Source organism: Phaethon aethereus (genome assembly GCF_964289735.1).
Source record: "Phaethon aethereus genome assembly, chromosome: 15".
In the NCBI taxonomy this organism is placed as follows: Eukaryota; Metazoa; Chordata; class Aves; order Phaethontiformes; family Phaethontidae; genus Phaethon; species Phaethon aethereus.
In genome coordinates, this window is record NC_138591.1 from 8,377,796 (window position 1) to 8,397,685 (window position 19,890).

The 19,890-nt window shown below is 36.5% G+C and overlaps 1 protein-coding gene across 1 annotated transcript; it reads left to right on the forward strand.

Moving 5' to 3' along the window:
- Positions 1 to 1,944: 1,944 nt before the first annotated feature.
- Positions 1,945 to 18,002, forward strand: USP42 (ubiquitin specific peptidase 42; the record flags this gene model as incomplete). Its single annotated transcript, XM_082006854.1, has 16 exons — positions 1,945 to 2,843; positions 3,600 to 3,800; positions 4,994 to 5,104; positions 5,268 to 5,370; positions 5,537 to 5,604; positions 5,958 to 6,028; positions 6,572 to 6,654; positions 8,848 to 8,959; positions 9,362 to 9,502; positions 9,713 to 9,813; positions 10,259 to 10,397; positions 11,052 to 11,786; positions 12,174 to 12,262; positions 12,920 to 14,422; positions 14,912 to 15,204; positions 17,962 to 18,002. The coding sequence occupies exons 1-16, from the start codon at positions 2,615 to 2,617 to the stop codon at positions 18,000 to 18,002; spliced, it is 4,020 nt and encodes a 1,339-aa protein (XP_081862980.1). The 5' UTR covers positions 1,945 to 2,614.
- Positions 18,003 to 19,890: the final 1,888 nt, after the last annotated feature.

Sequence of the window (19,890 nt, forward strand, 5' to 3'; positions counted from 1 at the left end):
CGGCAGGCGGACGGGTTAATTTTGAACAGGGAGATGATGCTGAATAATGTCGACGCAGGGTGGTTCGGAGCCAGTCGGAACACGTTGTGGCCCGGGATGAGAGGCCGAGGGGGGCACCGTGGGCCGCCCTCGCCGTTTCGGCCCCCGGGCGCCCGCCGGCTCCGGGCCGCCACAGAACCGCCTGCGCCGAGAAACTCCGCCGGCCTCCGCGGCACCGGGGCGAGGAATATTTAAAGTTGTTCTCTACTTCACGTACATAATTGGCTTCCAGTTAAGGGTAAAGCGATAATTAATTTCGCGTTTCCTGGCTTGGTGGCTGGATTATTTTTTAATGAAAGTAAAACTAGTGCGGCGTGTATGTGTTTGGGGTGTTTCTTCATTTCCTCTTCTGCTTACAGCAGCGTTGCAGTGTGGAAGTGTAGTAATTCAGAGATGTAGACGTGCCTGGTCTTCGTATCTATGCTGTAGTAGTTTTCTATTGCTCCTTATTTCTCCCCAGATATTTTTGTGTGTGTATCTTATTTCTTTTACAGTCATCGCTGAAAATGTTTGCTTTGTAATGAGGTAAATGCAGAAGCACTACTCCCTGGTTAAACAGTTTTGTGAATGGGATCTGGCATAAAATCTTCTTGAGCTGTGATTTATTGTATGCAAAGTGGAGACCAACTATAAATATTTAGATCCAAGTATAACTGATGTGTGTTGTAATGAGACTGCTGAAAAAAATGTAAACAACATTGACACAAAACTCCGAATGGGAGCAAAGTAACTGTTCTATCTGTTTTACTTTTCAATATCATAATGGGAAAAGTCTATTACGACATCCACACAGGGAAATAACACTCAATCCATATGACAATGTAAATTTATGTTCAGCAGCGGTATAGGAAGAGAATCTGTATGTATGTTGAACAATGGGAGAGGAAGAAATATCAGTGTTCATAGTTTTTGTACTTCTTTGTCAAAGAGATGTTATGCCCAAATTAAGAATGATATTGACGTATTTTGAAAAAGTGGTGGATCTGGTTTATCCTTACTAGCATTGATATTTGCTGTTGTATAGTGCTTGATGTCTGGTAATATATCACTCAATTGTAAAAAATTAAAATTAAAACAAAAAAAAGGTGAGGCTTACCTTGTTGGTCAATATATCGCTCAAGCTTTTTTGTGATAATATTCTTCTGTTTGCTTTTCACTGCGGTCTTGATTCTGGTTTTTGCCCCGCAAATATGTTTTAAATATGTGGTTGAAGCACTTTTCCTTTCAGTCGGAAAAAGGAGATGCCACTGGTATCTTCAACTGGAAGACTGGATATTATCTGGAAATCAATGAGCCCAAGAACTGTCATCTTGATCTTCCAAAGGGACAAGGATGTCTCTCATTTTACTGAGAAATGAAGGGGATTTTCCAGTTTTGTGTATTACCTTCTCAGAAATGGAAAATGTATATAGAGTGGATTTTAAATTGAAAATTTAATTGGAAAAAGATCTAATTAAAGGCTTTGCACATAATTTGTCTTTTGTGGGACTAGAAGTTCTCTAATTTACAGTGCTTTGTTTAATCTACCTTAAGTTTTATCAGTAGCAATCAAGTTGTGCCATAAATCTGAAACTGCTTTATGCCTTGTTCTCTTAGTTGTTTCAGTATAACAAAGCAGCTTATGCTTTAAACCCTCAGTTAAGTTTGTAGGGCCTTTTTAAGTTCAGGAAAGCTATGTGCTATAGTAAGATAGGTAGAAATTGATAATTGATCATGTAATTATTCAGCAGCTTACTATGCACACACAATTACACGTATTTAAAGAGGTATCATCTTGAAACCTAATCGGCACTTTAAAAAGGACATAGTATCAGTTATCGCCTTTGTCCTTAAGGGCTGAGGGTTGGTTTTACTTCCTTTTATGTTCAGCATTTCTTTTTTTATAGCTTACATTCCTCTGTTGTTTTGCCGGGGAAAAATGTACAGCTTTACATAAGTAGAACTGAAAAAGATGTTTTTTGGTTCAACATCTCGGTTGAGAGTAAGAGTTGTAAACATGATAGGTGCAAAATACCATGAGTACTGCTGCCAAAATTGTATCCAAACAAATATTTCTTGGAGGGGCAGAAGAAACCCAAGTGGAAATAAATTTACAAGTGCTTTCTTGCTGTCCTTTCCCAAGATTTTTCAGAGCTACATCCCATCCTCTGTGCCTAAGGGGTGTATGGTTCCCAGGAGTGAAAAGATGGGCCGAATACCTTGTCCTGGATCTCAATAGGCCAGCACTTGAATGTGCCACTGCTCACAGCTCCTTTAAAAAAAAATTAAAATAAAAAACTTCAAAACTGTAATGGATTAAAATCCTGTGAAAGTGTAAGAAATATAACTAGTCACCAGCTCTGCAGAAGTTAAAAGTAATATTGATACAGTTTTGATGGAAAGTTCTGCTTTCTGTGTGTAGTTTTGGGTTGTGTTTGTTTTTTGGTTTGGGGTTTGTTTGTTTGTTTTTAAATCACCTATTTAGTTCTTCAAGTTATTTCTTTGAGACCAAGTGATAGGACTTCTTTTCTTTCTGGAATGCTTCTTGACTTTCTTCTGCCAACCAGAACTTTTGCCTCTGTTACAGATATGAACAATGACCATAGTTAACAAGCCAAAATCTTCAAAATCTAAAAAATCGTCATCAAGGCGGTCTGACAAATCTAAGAAACCCCGTACTAAAAAAATGACATCACGCACCGCAAATTTGGGCCGGGTACCACCTGCAGAAGATCCAAACAAAGTCTCTGTGGACAAGGGACCTGGAGGTGCTATTTACTGTAGATCATCTCAAAAATCTAAGCCTTTTGCCCAAAGAGATCTAGGTAAGTGTGTCTTTTGTCATTCCCCCCTTTTTCTTAAAACAAAACAAAAGTAAAAAATGCAGTTCTTACTTACTGCACTGCTATAAAACAGGACTACAACGAATAAAGATTTCAGTAGGAGACTTTAATTTTGTGAATCCCTTAAGGCAACCGAAGTGACTGGCATTGCAAAACTTAGTTTTATCTATTTGCAGTCTATTTGTAACTTAGTTTTGACCTATTTACAATTAATTATGGGCAGCTTCTTACAATACACAGACTTATCCAGGTCTCTTGTGTTATGCAGAGAAAAGTATTTTTTACCATTGCTATTCATGGCCTCTATTATTCACAAGTCTTTGAATGATAACACCGTTCAGGAAGAGATCTGATATCTATAGTGTTACCTTCTGTGCTAGGTGGGTTTTTTTCTGTCTTAGTTCTTATATTTATTACCATATAATTTAAGTTTGTGGTTTAGGTTGCGGTAAGGAAAAAAACCAATAATTAAATTAATAATCAGATTAAAAACTATAGATGGAAAGAAACCTGGCAAAAGTTACTAAAATTAGAGTGGGAATTTGTCTTGCATTAGAAGAATTAAAACAGATGAATAAACTATTGTCCAAAACAGTGGGTTGACCAGCAAATTCGAGTGGCAGTTAAAGCTGTGCGTCATATGGTTTTGAGTTTTGGAGTATAGCTGGTTCTTCTGTGTGCTCCTGCAGAATGCTACTTTTTACATACTGTTTTTAAAACAAAACAATTTTCTTGCAGTTGTTAATGATGGAATTGCCCCGCCACAAAGGATTCTTTTTCCACCTGAGAAAATATGTATGGATTGGCAACAAACACAAAGTGTTGGAGTTGGACTGCAGAATCTCGGCAACACATGTTTCCTTAATTCTACTCTTCAGTGTTTGACCTACACACCTCCTCTCGCCAATTACATGCTTTCTCTTGAACACACCCAGTCATGTGAGTACTTTTGAACATTATTATAAATCTGTTGGACAGCTCTGAAGGTGAAAGAACAGCAGTGATTCTGTGAAGAAAACTCTTATCTGTCCTATTTTATCTCTAGAAGCTGGCTTTGAATATGATCTTAAAGGTCTTTTCCAACCTAAATGATTCTATGATCATATTAACAGGAGGCTCAGAATAACACGTAAAGTTCATTTAAAGTTTTAGCATGGTGCATTAAATGAACAAAAAAAGATCATTTCTTGCTTCATGAGAACAATGAAGTACATTGTAAAGTGAGGCATTTGATGAACATTTGGCATTTGGGTTTCCTGCTGGTAGAAAGGTGATAAAATTTAGGATGTTGCCATTGTAGATTCTTAGTCTTTGCAGCCTAGACACTGTAATGCACTAATACTGTGATAAATGGTATGTTCACTGTTGACCCATTAAAAAAAAAATCAACACCCTAGAAAGCACTATGAGCTAATATCTTATGATCTCAAATAGAAATTTGTGTGGGATTGTAATAATTTTATTGATTTTATTCTAAATAAAATTTTGTGGTTTTTAAACCCTTGAATTGGTGTTCTCTTAAGCGTAGGAGCCTCTTTTTGTATCCATATATATGTATTTTTACAAAGGCACCTGTATGCTTTCTAGTCTGGTATCTTAGTATTTATTCCTAGAAATTCAACTGTGTGTTAATAAAAATGATTTCAGTTAAGAATCCTGTTGAAAAAAGGAGGGCAGAAATACTAATACATACATTCCTTTAATCTTTCCTTTCTCCCAGAGGATTCTTAGCTCTGTGTCATGTAGCTTACCTAACAGCAGTGTGCTGAAAATAACACACATTCTCTTAGTGCTGTTTCATCAATGTCAATATTGCTTCCTCATATATTTTCAGACTGTACAGAGCTCACGTTCCTGTCAGCCTGCAAAAAAAATGACATTGCAGTAGTTACTTAGATTTCTCATGAGAAAATGCGCTTTAATACATACTTAATCGACATTTTATTCTATACAGTTTTGCATAATAAAATGTCACAAAACTGTTGGGTTATTGACACCTTCGGAGAATAGAATGTAGCATGGAGAGTGGATATTATACCTATAACTTAAAGTTTTGGGGGTTTTGGGGTTTTTTTAGTTGTTTTTTGTAGCAATGTGTATTTGACTAGACTGGGATGCTTTCTTCTTTTCAGGTCATGAAGAAGGCTTTTGTATGATGTGCACAATGGAAACTCACATTAACCAGGTCCTGTGTTGCTCTAATAATGCCATCAAACCTACATCTGTTATCAATGGCCTTAAAAGTAAGTAATTTCAGACCATTTTATTTTTTAATGTTTTTTAATTTTTCAAAGAATTATTTGATACATATAAAGGATTTTGATACTTTATAGAAGAGAGACTTTAGAAATATGAGTTTTCTTTCATTTTCTGTGAGATAAATATAATAACCCTCTTATTTATTAGGAATAGGAAAACATTTCCATTTTGGCAGTCAAGAGGATGCGCATGAATTCTTATGCTTCACTGTTGATGCTTTGCAGAAAGCCTGCTTAAATGGAAGCACCAAGTAAGCATAAACAAATTAACTTTTAAATGTTCTCTAGCCCCTCTTACTCCTTTATTTACTATCATAATTTAAATCTATGTCCTTGGTTTTCATAAAAAGAAAACATTTTTGAAGAATTAGCTCTGTGCCTCAAGTCTTCTGAGATCTGATTATAATTTATTTCCAGATTGGACAGATCTTCTCAAGCCACCACACTTATTTATCAAATATTTGGAGGATATCTAAGATCCCGAGGTACTTTTTTAAAATCTTACTGTCCTTCAGACTGTCCTGTGTCTTTTTCATAGAATCATAAAATCTTTGGGGTGGAAGGGACCTTAAAGGTCATCTAGTCTAACCCCTCTGCAATGAGCAGGGACATCTTCAACTAGATCAGGTTGCTCAGAGCCCCATCTATCTGGAGTTCTGTAAGGCCTTTGACAGTCCCCTACAGCATCCTTCTGTCTAAACTGGAGAGCTCTGGATTTGATGGTTGACTTGTCTGTAGTAAAAGAGTTTGTAGTTTGACTGAAGTAATATGTATTAATAATTTAAATTTGCAGCTAGTCTCCTTCACATATTGTTAAGCATTTGTATTTTGATTCCAGTAAAGTGCTTGAACTGCAAAGCCGTTTCGGATACGTATGAGCCATTCCTCGATATTACTTTGGATATAAAGGTAAGATGTTTTGTAAATATGAGTCAAGATGTGTGAAGACTTGTAGAGCTTTCTAAAATAAACTCATTTTACTTAAAAATATATACTGTTAAAACAAAAGAGCTTGTGGTGGACGGGAGTGGATTGGACTTTGTACTTCTGTGAAAGCCGTGTAAATGGTCTCCATGTTTGCATTGGATTTAAGATGGGAAAATAATTATATTAATAATTGTATCTACACAAACAATGATACTGTCATACTTCTTGATTATTCTACTTCAATATACATCTATTGTTAGACCAATGGGTTTGATTGTTCTCATTATTGATGCCAAAGCATTCCACAGATGCTGTCTGTGGTATTGCAAAATTTATTTCAAAGTAGAATCATTTTCAAATGAGGTAAATGCTCAGTGTAGTCTGTTTCTGCCTCCTTCACAGTGTTTTCCGGTTCGCAGTAGGTCACTAAAGTATGAACTAGCAAGGTTCTCTTGTAAACTACTAGTAAGTGTTTGAAACTTTGCATTTCCTGTGACTTAGTGCTCTACTTTCTTACTCATCCAGGCAGTTACATCTGTCACCAGAGCTCTAGAACAATTTGTGAAACCGGAACAACTGGATGGTGAAAATAGCTATAAGTGTAGCAAGTAAGATTATTACTAATTACATCTTAATAAAAGATACACATTTAATGTATTGCATGCCTTAGAGCATAGGTTATTTTTTGACTTAGTTTAGAAATGAGACACAGCTCTCTGTTCTTTCATTTAGTTTTGTTTATACAGCTAATACACTGAAATCATTCAAAGCTTAGAAAATTATACATTTGTTTCTAAGAGAGTAATTTTTGTGTTTCTGTTTGCATATTTGGAAGTATATTATAAGAATTGCGGCCATTAGCAAATTAGGACTTTTATTCCTAGTATTGTCTACACCGGGGCTTGTCAGCCTTTGTAAGTGTGCAGTTGCACACTGAAATATTCACATGGCCAGAACTGAAAAGGCATGTCTGATGAGTAGTGGTGAGCTGAAGTATGAAGCTATGGACAATGATTTGGGGTGGGAGGCAACATCTGCTTCCTAGTGTTCACTGTGAAACAAAGTGAGATTGGATCTCAGTGAATGTGAACAGACTCAATGATAATTAACATTAGCAACCTCTGATGGCTTATTGAACAATGTCTTTCACAGCTCTTGAATTGTAAAACCTGTGGACTACTGTTGTCCAAAATGAGCCACCCTAAACCTAACCTATTCTTAGTGAATGCATATGGAGTTAAGATGTCCTATATGCTGACCAATATGTAAAATGTTTCTACGTATGTAAGAACACTGAACACATGTGCATAAGATACGTTGGCAAAACAAGATGTTATTCAAACATAAACTCAGAAAAGCAAAGGCTGCCAAGCTCGATTCTGTAACTTTCCTGTCTGATCCTTCTAAATGAAAAATGCAATACTTCCTTTTTGTTGTTGGAAAACTATAAGTTGATTAGTACATTTGCATGCAGATGTTGAAAAAAGAGCATCCAATAGGCTGTTACAGCAGTTTAATCCCGGGCTCAATTTTGTCTGTGGATCCTCGCAAGCAACATGTAACGTATGAAGAATTGTCATAGTTTACAGGTTACGGCTGAGGAAGAGTAAGATAACTGTAAGAAGCACCTCACATCTGAATTGCATGACCCTTCATTAATGTGGGGTGCAATCAGTTTAGTCACACATAAACCCCGAAGTTTCAGTCTTTCTGTGAGTTTAAAAAGAAAGCTTTAGCATATGTACAGTATCTTTTCCAATGCTGGTAATCCATTCTATTACGTTTTCCCTAATAGACGTTTTCCTTTTCTTTTCTATCATGAATTTTTCTAATAAAGGTTACTGCCTCAGAACTTTGTACCTAATTACAAGTTTCACAGAATTTTATAAAACACTAATTTTTTTTTTTGCTTATTCTGGGTGGTTCTCTTCTTTTGTTCATAGGCATTCTCTATCCGTTTGGGATTCTCTGCCTTGTATTTTGACATCAGAATTTGAAAAGAGACTATTTAATTCTTTCTATTTTTTAAGTATCAACAGTCTTTTTCTTGATGATGTAAACTGACACGTTGCTGTCTTTCTCTGTGCTAGTGGTTGAATTTCAGGGCTTAACTCGGTACATACTACCTTTGAGTGCACAATGCAACAAACTTACAATTAGGAATTTTGTTTTGAAGGACTGCAGATGGTTTCAGTGTCTTTCCAGGCAACCTCAGTACAGGAAGACTGTCCAATGTCTCCCTCCTGCAGAATGACTATTTCCTTACACTGTATTTTTTACGTTGATATGTGATCACTTTTGGAAATTATTTGCAGTTTCTAGTCCTGAGGACCGAGACTCTCTTGTTCCACTTCTAATATTTGCATTCCAGCAGAAAGCTGAAAGAATGTATCCAGGACGGCTTCAAAATAGCCACATTGATATAAGAAGAAATTACCTCCTCTTACATTCTGGTGATGTGCTCTAGTGAGAGATTCCTGGTCCTGCTTTGCGCTGAGCTGTTGGGAAGCCTTGCCTCTTTGGCATTACAAAGATACATATTCAGACATTTGCTTGGCTATGAAAAGTTAATGTTCTAAATCCTTTATTCTTTGTTCTGTAGAGCTGTCCTCTTATATCCTGCTATCTTCTCTCTATTAACAAACCTGAAATGCAGTGTATGGATTTATGAAAAGAAAAAACGTATTATGCAAGTAAATATCATTCAAATAGCATAAGCATGTGTGAGAGATGAAAACTTGTTTGACTTTGAGGGGGGAAAAGAATATGCTGTTAAACACATGTCTGTGCTTCTTTTTAAGGTGTAAAAAGATGGTTCCTGCGTCAAAGAGGTATACGATACATCGTTCTTCCAACGTTCTCACAATATCTCTGAAAAGATTTGCGAACTTTACAGGTGGAAAGATCAACAAGGTATATTTATAGCTGTAGTGCAACTTCATCCCCTTGGAATGGGAGATTTTCCAAAGATGAATACTCCTTTAAAAGTTGTTAACGTTTGCAGGCAATAACTATAGACTAATAACTATAATCTAAGAAAAGTCGGTATAACAAATATGGCTGCTTCTTTCTTTTTTAATAAAATAAAATTCCTGTCTGACCATAAGAATATGTCTTACTCTTAAAGAGCTAATTCTGTAGAAAACAGTTCTCTGCAACTTAAATTATTAAACATTGTTTATGAGAATAGATGTTTTTAAATCAATCAAAAAATATAGTCATATAATCCTAGTCTGTGTTTTTAGAAGTGTTTTTCTCGGGCTGTTCCATGAAGTATTTCAGGATAATTTTTGAATCTTCTTGGTCTGTGTTTAGGATGTAAAATATCCTGAATATTTGGATCTTCGAGCCTATATGTCCCAATCAATTGGAGAACCACTCATCTATGCTTTATATGCAGTTCTTGTACATAGTGGTTTCAACTGTAACGCAGGACACTATCTCTGCTTCATAAAGGTAGATATCAGCTTGATTTCTAACAGGGTAAAATTTGTGCTGCCAAAGAAATGAAAATGTTACTGGTAACCACTGTTTTTAGGAGAAAAGGTTGCATTATATGTTTTGTTTGATTTTTGTTTTGGTGTGTTTTGTTCTGTAGTGTTCTATCTCTGGTGTCATTTGGAAAACGTGGAATTCATCTAAAGATATCACTGTCTTTATTTGCAGGCCGGTAATGGACTTTGGTATCGAATGAACGATGCCTCAGTAGACCTTTCTGATATCAAAACAGTTCTCAATCAGCAAGCTTATGTACTTTTTTATATCAGGTAATAACAAATACTAAATGTATTCAGAACTTTCCTGTTATTGGTATTTTTCTTCTTTTCAAGTGTTTTTCTTTCTGTCGTAGGAAAAGATTACTATTCGTATAATTCAGTTCTGTCTAACCTGAAATTCCCCGTGTCATTTATTATCTTTCATTGGTTGGCTTTAAACTGCTGCGCTTGTGTACATTGCTATATCTCTGCTCTCTGTAGCTGGCTAATTTAGAAGAGAAGAGAAATTAAGGCCACAGATGGTGTAAAGATGAGTTATTGCTCTGAAAAGGATAGTCTTTGTAGGAAGACTATTATCTAATTTTCAGTTTGTTGTCTTGGTTAAGTCTTGTGTATGTCTTCTGTGTCATATAAACCGTCCCTATAAAATTATAGGATGGGGTTTAATCCAAAAATAGGCTGAAAGAAAAACTCTAAACTAACCTCTTTTCCCAAGGCGCTATGATTTGACACTTGGAGAACGTGCTTTTTACTTACCAGCACCGTCTTACCCCCGTTCATTCCTTGGTCAGCGGGGAGCTAATAGTAAGCAGGCTGGATTTATGGGACCACGACTTCCTCCTCATATGATTAAGGTAATTTGGCGGGGGGGAGATAATGGCACCAAATTGATAGTGGTTTTTGGTCTTGGTGTGGTATTTTTTTTGCTGTTGTCTTTTAGCATCTGAGTTTTATTTTCCTTCCCACACTGCAGCTTTCTTCACAGCCCTCATGCTACAGCCAGAACTATTCAAACAGTGGCTAATCCTAAATTGTGCAGCCATGCTACTTCATTACTTTATACTTCCAACTCAGCTTTCTAAAGCACTGAGAACTATGCTCTTGAGACAACTTAAGTAGTCCATTAATGCTTAAATGATAACAATAATTAAAAAAAAAAAAGTCAAGATTTTTTCCTAACTTCAGTTGAGACAGTGAAAACAAATTGTCTTGTTCCTGAGTACCGGAACAATTATCCCAGTGTTTTCAGGGAATGGTTAAAGGGGAAAATAAATATATTTGGGAATAGCTTTAGTCAATGTTAAGTTGTTTGGGTGGGTTTCAAAAACAATGCTGATTTAATACCAACATGCAGTAAGCCAAAAGCAGGAATTAAACACACTCATTGGACTTCTATTTATATTTGAAGGGGGGTGTTTTTTCTTCTTAGATGTTGAGGCAATTTGTAGAAATATTTAGTAGGAGAATTTCACTATGGCCATCTTGCAATCTCTTCTTTTTAAATACAGAATTCAAGTCGTTTAAATGGAAATGGACCCCTAAAAGAGGATGCAAATACCGTTGGTGTAACCGTAAAAAGGCCGTCTTCAGCTCCACCAACAGCTTGTGTTCAAAACTGGGCAATTACCAGGCCTTCAATTACTGATCCATCAAAAAACCAGAAGATCACTATCAGTATTCATAACAAATTGCCTGCACGTCAGACTGTGTCGCAACCTGACTGTCTTAGCAGTGCTGCGGAGGATGAGGATCTAAGCAAGCCTGTTCCTTCATCCACAATTACAAATTCTTCTGCAGCAGAGTCTACCTCAAATGCGTCTACAATGTCAGTTGCTACTACCGTTTCCAAACAGGAAGTTCCTGATGAAATTTTTGTTGAGCCAGCAGTGAATGGAAATCCCAAACTCGGCTCTGATAACGCAGTCCCTTACGGTGCAGAATCTTCAGGAAAATCTGAGGAGTCGAAGGGCTTGTTTAAAAGGAATTGCAACATAATAACTTCTAATGGAATTTTGATTGGAAAGGTGGTCCGTACATTGCAGAACTCCCATTCTTCCTGTCAGAATGCTGAAGAAGAAAGATCCCAACACGAGCTGCCAAAAAATGATTCACTAAATGGTGCTATTAGTTTAGATAATGAATCTAAAGAAAATGGACTGAAACTTGATGATTCCACTTGCCAAGTCCAACCTGTTAAACCTTCTGAGATTTTCTTTTCTAAAACAAATGGATTGCTTGAAACAGTGAGTTGTGTTTGTTCCGTCTAGAATTTCTCACCTATGATGGATTCGATATTCAGGAGCATTAAAGTGTTCCTAACTCCTGTGAAATATCGAGAAAACACATGGTGCAAATTTCATCGTAACACTTTGTGCTTTTATCCCATTAGAATTTGCAGAGCTGAGCTGACATATGGGAACATGTCAACTTAAGAGAAGTTCATCTGAGATAACAGTTCATAAGTTTCATAAATATATTTGGGGGGTGTCGGTAGGGTGATATGTAAAATGGGGATAGCGCATGTAACTCAAAGTGATCTGGTTTAACATCTAATGTAGAAGTTTTGCAAATGGTAGTTTTCTACTAAAGATAGTATTTTTTCTCTGTTAACTTCTAAATTTTAATTGTAGATGCCTATAGCTATGTCGCCGGTTCCTCAAGAAATCATCTTAGAATCTCTCACATACAGCCAGTTAAACAGCTTGTCAGAGGAAATAAGGTAAAAGGAATACACTCTGATTTGAAATAAGATTTCATACAAGTTTATCATTGTTTTACCTGTCTACTAATACTATTTAATAGAAAGATTTAAATCACTACAGAGAATTCAACACTGTACATATAGTCTTGCAAACATCAGCACTGAGCATATATTATTCTGATATTAAATACAGGCAGTTGCCTCTTGGAAAACTTTTGTTTCTTCACAGAATGTTTTTCCATTTTTTTCCCATGGTCTGGAATACTTTTCCTATTCCTGTTTCTCTTTTTTTCCCATCCTAGGGTGGGTGAATATAAGTTCCCACCATCTGCTCTCCAATTTGTGAGACAGCTGGAAATCCATGTGTTTACTTTTTTCTAGTTGGGGGAGAGCAAATTTAGCTGTTTTGGCTATTGATCTGATTCAGAGCAGCAAGGGGAGGGAGACAGTTGTGCTGAATGTGGGGGGTGGTTTTAATGCAATACTTGCAGAATCAAGAGGGGAAAAAACACCTTCTCTGGGAGCTGAGGAAGGTGTAAGAATAAGTTTCTGAAGAGAATGCTGTTTAGAGTTTTCCAGCAGCCACCAATTTATTTATTTAAAGGGATTTTACTCCTAACATTCATCTTTTAAACAAACTTTTTCAAGTAAAAAACATGTTTTTATTTTGTGCAGTGTCCCTGGACCTCAGAAATCTTCTGAGAATGATGCTCTCATGGAAAATGTAGTGATGGAAGCACTGTTTGCCTATGAAGAATCCAGGAAGGTTCCTTCCAACTTTAGCTGTGAGGTTGAGAATCTTTATACTCCATCAGGTTCTGAAACCATTTCTACCAAAGAAGAAGTTGCTGAAAGTATTATAACAAAAGCTGATAATGCACATCCCAATATCAATGGTCAGCACAAGGTGAGGAAAAAATCCGTGGACACTGAAGACGAATTCCTTGGGCAGTGCGAGTCTGAAGATAGTAGAGACAAAGACAAACCAAGAAGATCAAAAGAACCTGAACTCATTTCAAAAGAAAATCCTTTGTACATCAAAGGGTCTCCTGAGAGTGAAGAGAAATTAGGGCAAGCTTCCTCTATAAAGTCTGACATTGAATGTAGTTCTAAAAAACTTGCATCGCTAGATATTACAGATAAATGCCAAGATACAAAGGACATTTCTAATAACTATGTAGAGGTACCACCTGTTAATGACTCTTGTATCACGAAGCTGGATAAAGTTTTGGAGAGCCAATTTTCTAGAGAAAATGAGGGATTGAGTAATAAAAAATGTGAGGATGATAAACATAGGAAAAAATATAAGAAAAAAATACACGAGACTAAAAAAACTGACAAAGAGCACTACCGAAAGAAGAGAGAGAGCTCAGACACTGAGGAGAGGGAGAAGGAAAAGCAAACCAGAAGCAAAACAGATGATCATTCCCACAAGAGGAGGTGCTCTCGCAGTGTGGAAACAAATAAGCAAAATCGTCATAAACAGGAATATTGCAATGAAAGCAGGTACAGATCTTCCCATAATGAAAGAAACAGTCCAAATAATGGCAAAAGCTCAGGAAAATATTCTCGCTACAGATCCCGAAGCAGAGAAAGAACAGAACAAGACAGGAATAGGTATTATCATTCCAAAGGAGAGAGAACTTGGAGCAGAGAAAGATACTATCAAGATGAACCACGGCGATGGGAAAAATGCAGATACTACAATGATTATTATTCCTCTTATGGAACAAGAGATGGTAGAGAGAGAAAGTCCTCTCATTGTGATAAAGACTTTGACAAATCGAGTCAAGCTTACAATAACAGATCACATAAGGATTATCATTGCAAAAGCAGATGGCCTCACAATGCACCCTCTAGAGAAGATGATGTACATCACTTTAGCAGCCACAGAGCAAACTTGCATCATTGTTCAGTACCTCAGCAGCAATCTGAAAAATATCCTCGTGAAAGGCATGCGCTTCCACCTGTGTCAGCTCATTCCAATTTCGAGGACTCTTCCTGGGAAAATGAAAAACTAAGAAATGGTAAAAGAAAATACACCCACACAGAAGGAATTGGAAGCGGAAGCGAAATAGAAAAGAAATGTCGAAAGATAGGTGACCAAAGAATGAAAAAATACAAGAAGGTCAAGAAGAAAAAGAAATCCAAAGATAAACATCGAGAGAAGGATTACAAGTAAGCAAGGATTCCAGCATAATCAGCAATTTTTTTCCTAATTCTTTTCTGGGTGTTTCTCATGTCTGCCTTTTTTTCATTGTTTCTAAGTTACTTATATAGCATAATCTGGCTGGGGATCATGTCACTAGGTTGGTCAAGCGAAGATAGGAAAGATATTGCGGAATTGTGTTAGAAAACTAGATCTGGACCACGTAGTTAGAATCACATCTGCACACCGTTCCTGATTAGGTTACAACAATTTTTTTTTTTTAATTCCACATATTCCACAACTAGCCACTGTTAATGATTTGTGTACAAACCAGGACCTATTGTCCTTCAATCTGAGGGCTTAAGTTTGCTGCATCTAAAGTAAGTTAGATGTGCAGAAGTTACCACAAAATAGCTGACACGCTGCAAGTCATCACCTGTGGTAAAATAAATAACGTTTCATATATGCATCAAGTGCCACATCTGTTTTTCTATTTTTAACTTGCATGTTTCCTTCAGACTTTATGATTTGGATTTCTCTGTGCTCCGCTTTGACAATGACAATCGCAAACATAAGAAAAAGAAGAAAAAGAAGAAACACATCAGGAAACTGAAAGACTTCTTGGAATATTTAGATCCTCATTTCCAGAAGAAAACACGGGAGAAGAAGGAAGAATCCTGTCCTCCAGGCGGCTATTTATGTGAGCAATACAGAAACCAGGGCAGTAAAGAACCCTACAAGGAAGGGAAGCCTTCCAGTGTGGGTGAAAGCAAGAAATACAGCTCCCTCACATCCAATGAGTATGTGAAAGGTAAGGGGCCACAGGATGTCTGCAGGACTCCTTTTTATTCACATAGACGCTATTATGTGAAACAATCTTTAAATGCTTGTGTGATAAAATTGCTGCTTTTTGTTTGGAAGCCATGAGAGTCTGCATTAATATAAAAAAAGTTGATCGGCTTTTTTTTTTTTTCCATTTTTAAATGACTGCTAGGAAAGAAAGTCTGAAATAAAACTGAAGGGGTTGAAGGGCAAGTAATTTTAACTTGATCTGATGGCTAAGTGGTGAACAAGTGGGAGAGATGCAAGTTGCCGTATTAAATTCAGTCCAACTAACTAGGAAAAAAACCCCTTGGGCAGCTATATCTTGAAAAAAGAATCTAGTTGGTAGACAGGAGGTTCAGTAATTGAGATGGAAGATGACATGAGACTTCCAGGCTAGTAATATTGTAGTGAAACACTCTTCCTAGAAAAGACTGCCAGAGTAATCGATTTAAATAAAATACTATGTTCAGCTATTTTGTAACATAGAAACAATGCTGACTGCTTATTCAGAGTAACATAAATTGGTGATAATACTGAAATGTTGCTGTTTAAGATGTATCTGCCTTCTCCTAAGCACATTGAATTCACAGTTGTTAACCTCAAGAGTTTAACACCCGGAGAGCATGTTAAGTTTCTGCTATTGTTTTATTTACTTGCGGGGTTTTTTTGCTGTTAGTATAGGCTAAAAAATACAGAGAAGTGGGCTGATGAAACAGCTCTTTCCCAGTTTTGAATATTAAGAAAAATCAGTTTGGTGCTTCTAAAAAAAAAAAAAAAAAAAGAAACAAAAAAATGCAAAAAAACCCCCAAAAAACCCAAACACAAAACCCAAACCCAACCCCTAAATACAAACTTGAGTGCCTGATTGAATTTACACTGACCTCTCTGCTGTTGCTTGTTATAGGCCCGACTTGGGCTCTCAGTAGATAATACAGTTTAAATTATTTAGCTCTAGAATTATGCAATGAGGAAGATTGCACACTGTTATAAAGTCAAAATTAAATTTGACAACATTTCCTGTGAAATTTTTCTGAACAGGAGTGTGTGTTATAAAACTTTCTTAAATGCCCATTATCTGACATAAAGCCAGTCCCAGTTACTCAGATATTTTTACTAAACAAACACGCCCCCAACCATATATTTTATTCTTACAGATAAGTGAAGTAATCTGTTAAGAAGACAGCTTGGTATCCAAAAGCAAGTTTTGTTTTTAAGTTTTCTACATTTTATACCTACCCACAATTTAAGAATTGGGTTAGTAGTCAGTGACGATCCTGTTCATTAATAGTCCAGTGTTGAAAATGTCATTCTGGCATAAAAAACAAAAGAATTCAACTACTTGTAATACAGCTGAATACATTGCACAATTTGGAGATGTTTAATCTTGGAAGAGATTTTAATTCTCAAAAATTTGTAGTTTCCACATCGAGGTAAATTGCCACAGTCAGTAGATTCTTGCACTGAATATTTTGCTTAAGGCAAAGAATTGCATTTGTGGAAAAACAGTGATTGTATTTTAGGACATAGACAACCAAAAGTTTTATTCTGAAAATATAGTGTGGGGGGAAAGCTGATCGCTCACACTTTCTTATTGTAAAATTTAATATGGTATTTATCTCCTTAACAAGGAAACTTTGAGGATGACTGAAGTGAGGTCTTTTAAATGCTTTAAACATGCTTCTAAATGTTGTAAAAATGGACTTTTTAATGATACTAATGTCAAAATACTCCTTACTGCAGTAAAAGTGTCTCTGTTACAGCCGATAAATCAGGAACCAAACAGAACAAAATGCATCTGCTCTAATACTCCTTTGGCTTTAGTGAATTCTCTGGCCAGCAGATGGCAAACTCGTGGGTGTTTTTTCTAAACCACACAGAAGTGTAGTAAGAAAATAAAGGTCTTGCATCTCATTACACAAGTCAGGGGCATTAAGATTACTAGGCTGTGTTTGTTGATAAATACGACAACACTACCCCACTTTGATACACTACTGGCAACACAAGGGCTGTGAAAAACAATTTTTTTAAGTCTTGAGAATTTTAGTATTTCATCAGGTGCATGGGTGTTAATTAGCTTCATCTTACGGAAGGTCAATCTTTCTTTTAAAAATGGGTCTCAAGTAGGATTTTCTGAGTGATGGAATCTAATCTCAAAAAAGGCCCCTTTGGCAGTGTGTTTTTAGAGAATATTGAGCCTCTCAAGCTAGGGCCAGACTAGCAACTGAGAAGGAATTGTTAGGTTGTGCCTTTTCACCGGGACTCATGTTACTCTGAATAAATTAATAAGGATGAAAATTGCTAGTGATAACTTGTAATTTAAGAAAAATCAAGATAGGATGGGAGAAGCAGCAGCTTTAGAGCAGTTAATTTCCTACATTCCTACCTGTGTTCTCCAGCAAGTTTCTGAAGATTGTGTCAGCTTGACCACAAGCTTGTTAGTAAAACAAGGATACTGTCTAGGCAAAACTTCAACTAAATTTAATTTACCTAAGGTCTACTGTTTGCTATTAAAGCAGGTAGCTTTGTCATAATACTCTGTACAGTTCAACCATCTTAGCATGGAACTCAAATGCAGTTTAAATGTGAGGAAGCCACCTCCTTGAGGCAGTTGGATCCTGTGGTCCCAGAGCAGGTGGAGTAGTGTGCGGGTTTGAGGCTTCTCTTTCAGAAATCAAACCACTGAGACTTACTTTGATGTTGAATGTCACGCCAGGGAGTGACGTTGCTTCCTTTTGTCTTTCAGATGCGGAGCTTACTGATGGAAGCCTTCAGTACTCAAACTAAACCTACCATCAAAACCAACAACTTTTTACCATCAGACCTGACATTACCAACATTGACCATCAAAACTTAAAATTTATTATCAAAACAATTACCATCAAGACAAAATCCAGTCATAAGTGGTGCTTAACATTTCTGTACAGAATTTTATCATGAAAGAACTTTTTTTTAGTTTTTAACTTGAGACTTTCTTTTTTAAAATATACTTCTAATCCAAAAGGGTGGAAACTTTTTACAACTGCTGAACATTGTAAATTACCACATAAATATCTCACTGATGTGAGATAATGCCCTGGAATAGACCATCTCAAATGCTGCTTAATTACAGACTCAGGTTGACTTTATGTTATTCATGTAATGTTACTCCAAGTTAGACATCTGGTGCAAGAGCGACCAGGAATTATAAAAATTGCAACTGACAGTCTGTATATTTAATTTAAAGACTTATTTAAAATTTCACAAGCTCTCAAATAACCAGAGTTTTGCAAGAGCTGCATCTCTTTTCTGTGATGTCTGACACTAGAAACTAATTTACTTCACATCTGAGTTATATTCAAGATCTGAAGAAAATCTTCTGGTTTTCAACATTGTGAAACAACGAATATGCAGTTCTGAATGTATCTCTCAAGACTATTTGTATACTCTTCCATATGTTTTTATTACATTTTCTTAATATACTGTCACTTGTCTTAAGTCTCAGTTGTCTGTTTTGTCTCTCTAAAGTGTCTAGTTACAGACAAATTCATACTGTGATTTTTATTTTTATTATTAAATGCTATCAAACTGTGATGCACTTATTATTCACTGGTCCTGCATCAGGAGATGAGTGGGGAACCTGTATTAAATACAGTTCATCTGAATAATCTGTCTGGTTTATACAAGCTGTGTTGTTCAGAGATGTCTAAAGTTTGATCTTTGTTTTTTTAAAGATAAAAAAGCACTTGCCCCACTGTAAATATATAGCATGTAAAATTTATATAGTATATAAATACAGCAAAGTTAAAATGGATTTTTACTTGAGTTTTACTTGAGTTATTTAACATGCAATATGTCATGTGAATTGACAGCTTTCAGAGTGTGTTTGATACTCAAGATATCAGATCTTCCTTTCAGTGGTAGGTGAGAAGATGCTGTCGGTGTGACCCAGAGAAGATAAGTAACTTGGGACTTCAGCTGCCTAGACAAGAATGCAGAAGGCTTTCTCCTTTGAAGTTAAAAGCTTCCAAAACCAGGCAACAGGTTGGAAGCTCAGCAGTAGCTTTTTACTGTGTGTGACACAAAAAAAAAAAAAAAAGGAGCAAGGTTAATGTTTTACTAAATACTTAAAGTAATATTTTGGTACATGGAGAACACCATAAAGCCAAACCATGAGTGTACCCTGCATAATGTTCCTATGGCAACAGTTATGTGAAGTTACATAAAGTAACATGACAAAGAAACCACCTACCTTTCCTGTATCTGGCTTTTTTTTCCTCTTTTGTCCTTTGGCTCCAAGATTTGGTGTCTTGTCTTTTATCCGATGAATAACTCCGGCATAAATGTACAAAAGGAGTTTAAATGTTGACCACTGTACCTCCAGAAGCACCAACTGCCTGAACTAGCCAATAAGCAGTAAATGGAGGGAGGGCAGTTAGTGACAGCTTCAGATTAGAGCTATCGAGAAGCAGACTGGGCAACTGCAGCAGCATTCGCTATTTCTAATTGGCAGATGTCTAATTAATCTACTTGAGGAGCAGAAATCCAATTCCCCCACACACACACATACGCTTACATTTGTCTGAAGCTCATGGAAGGGAACTGACAAAATGCCTCCTTAATTTAGGGTGGCTCTCAAGGGAAACCAGCTCTTAATGGAGTGAGCACTCCTCACTGTAGCATACTCTACTGAAAC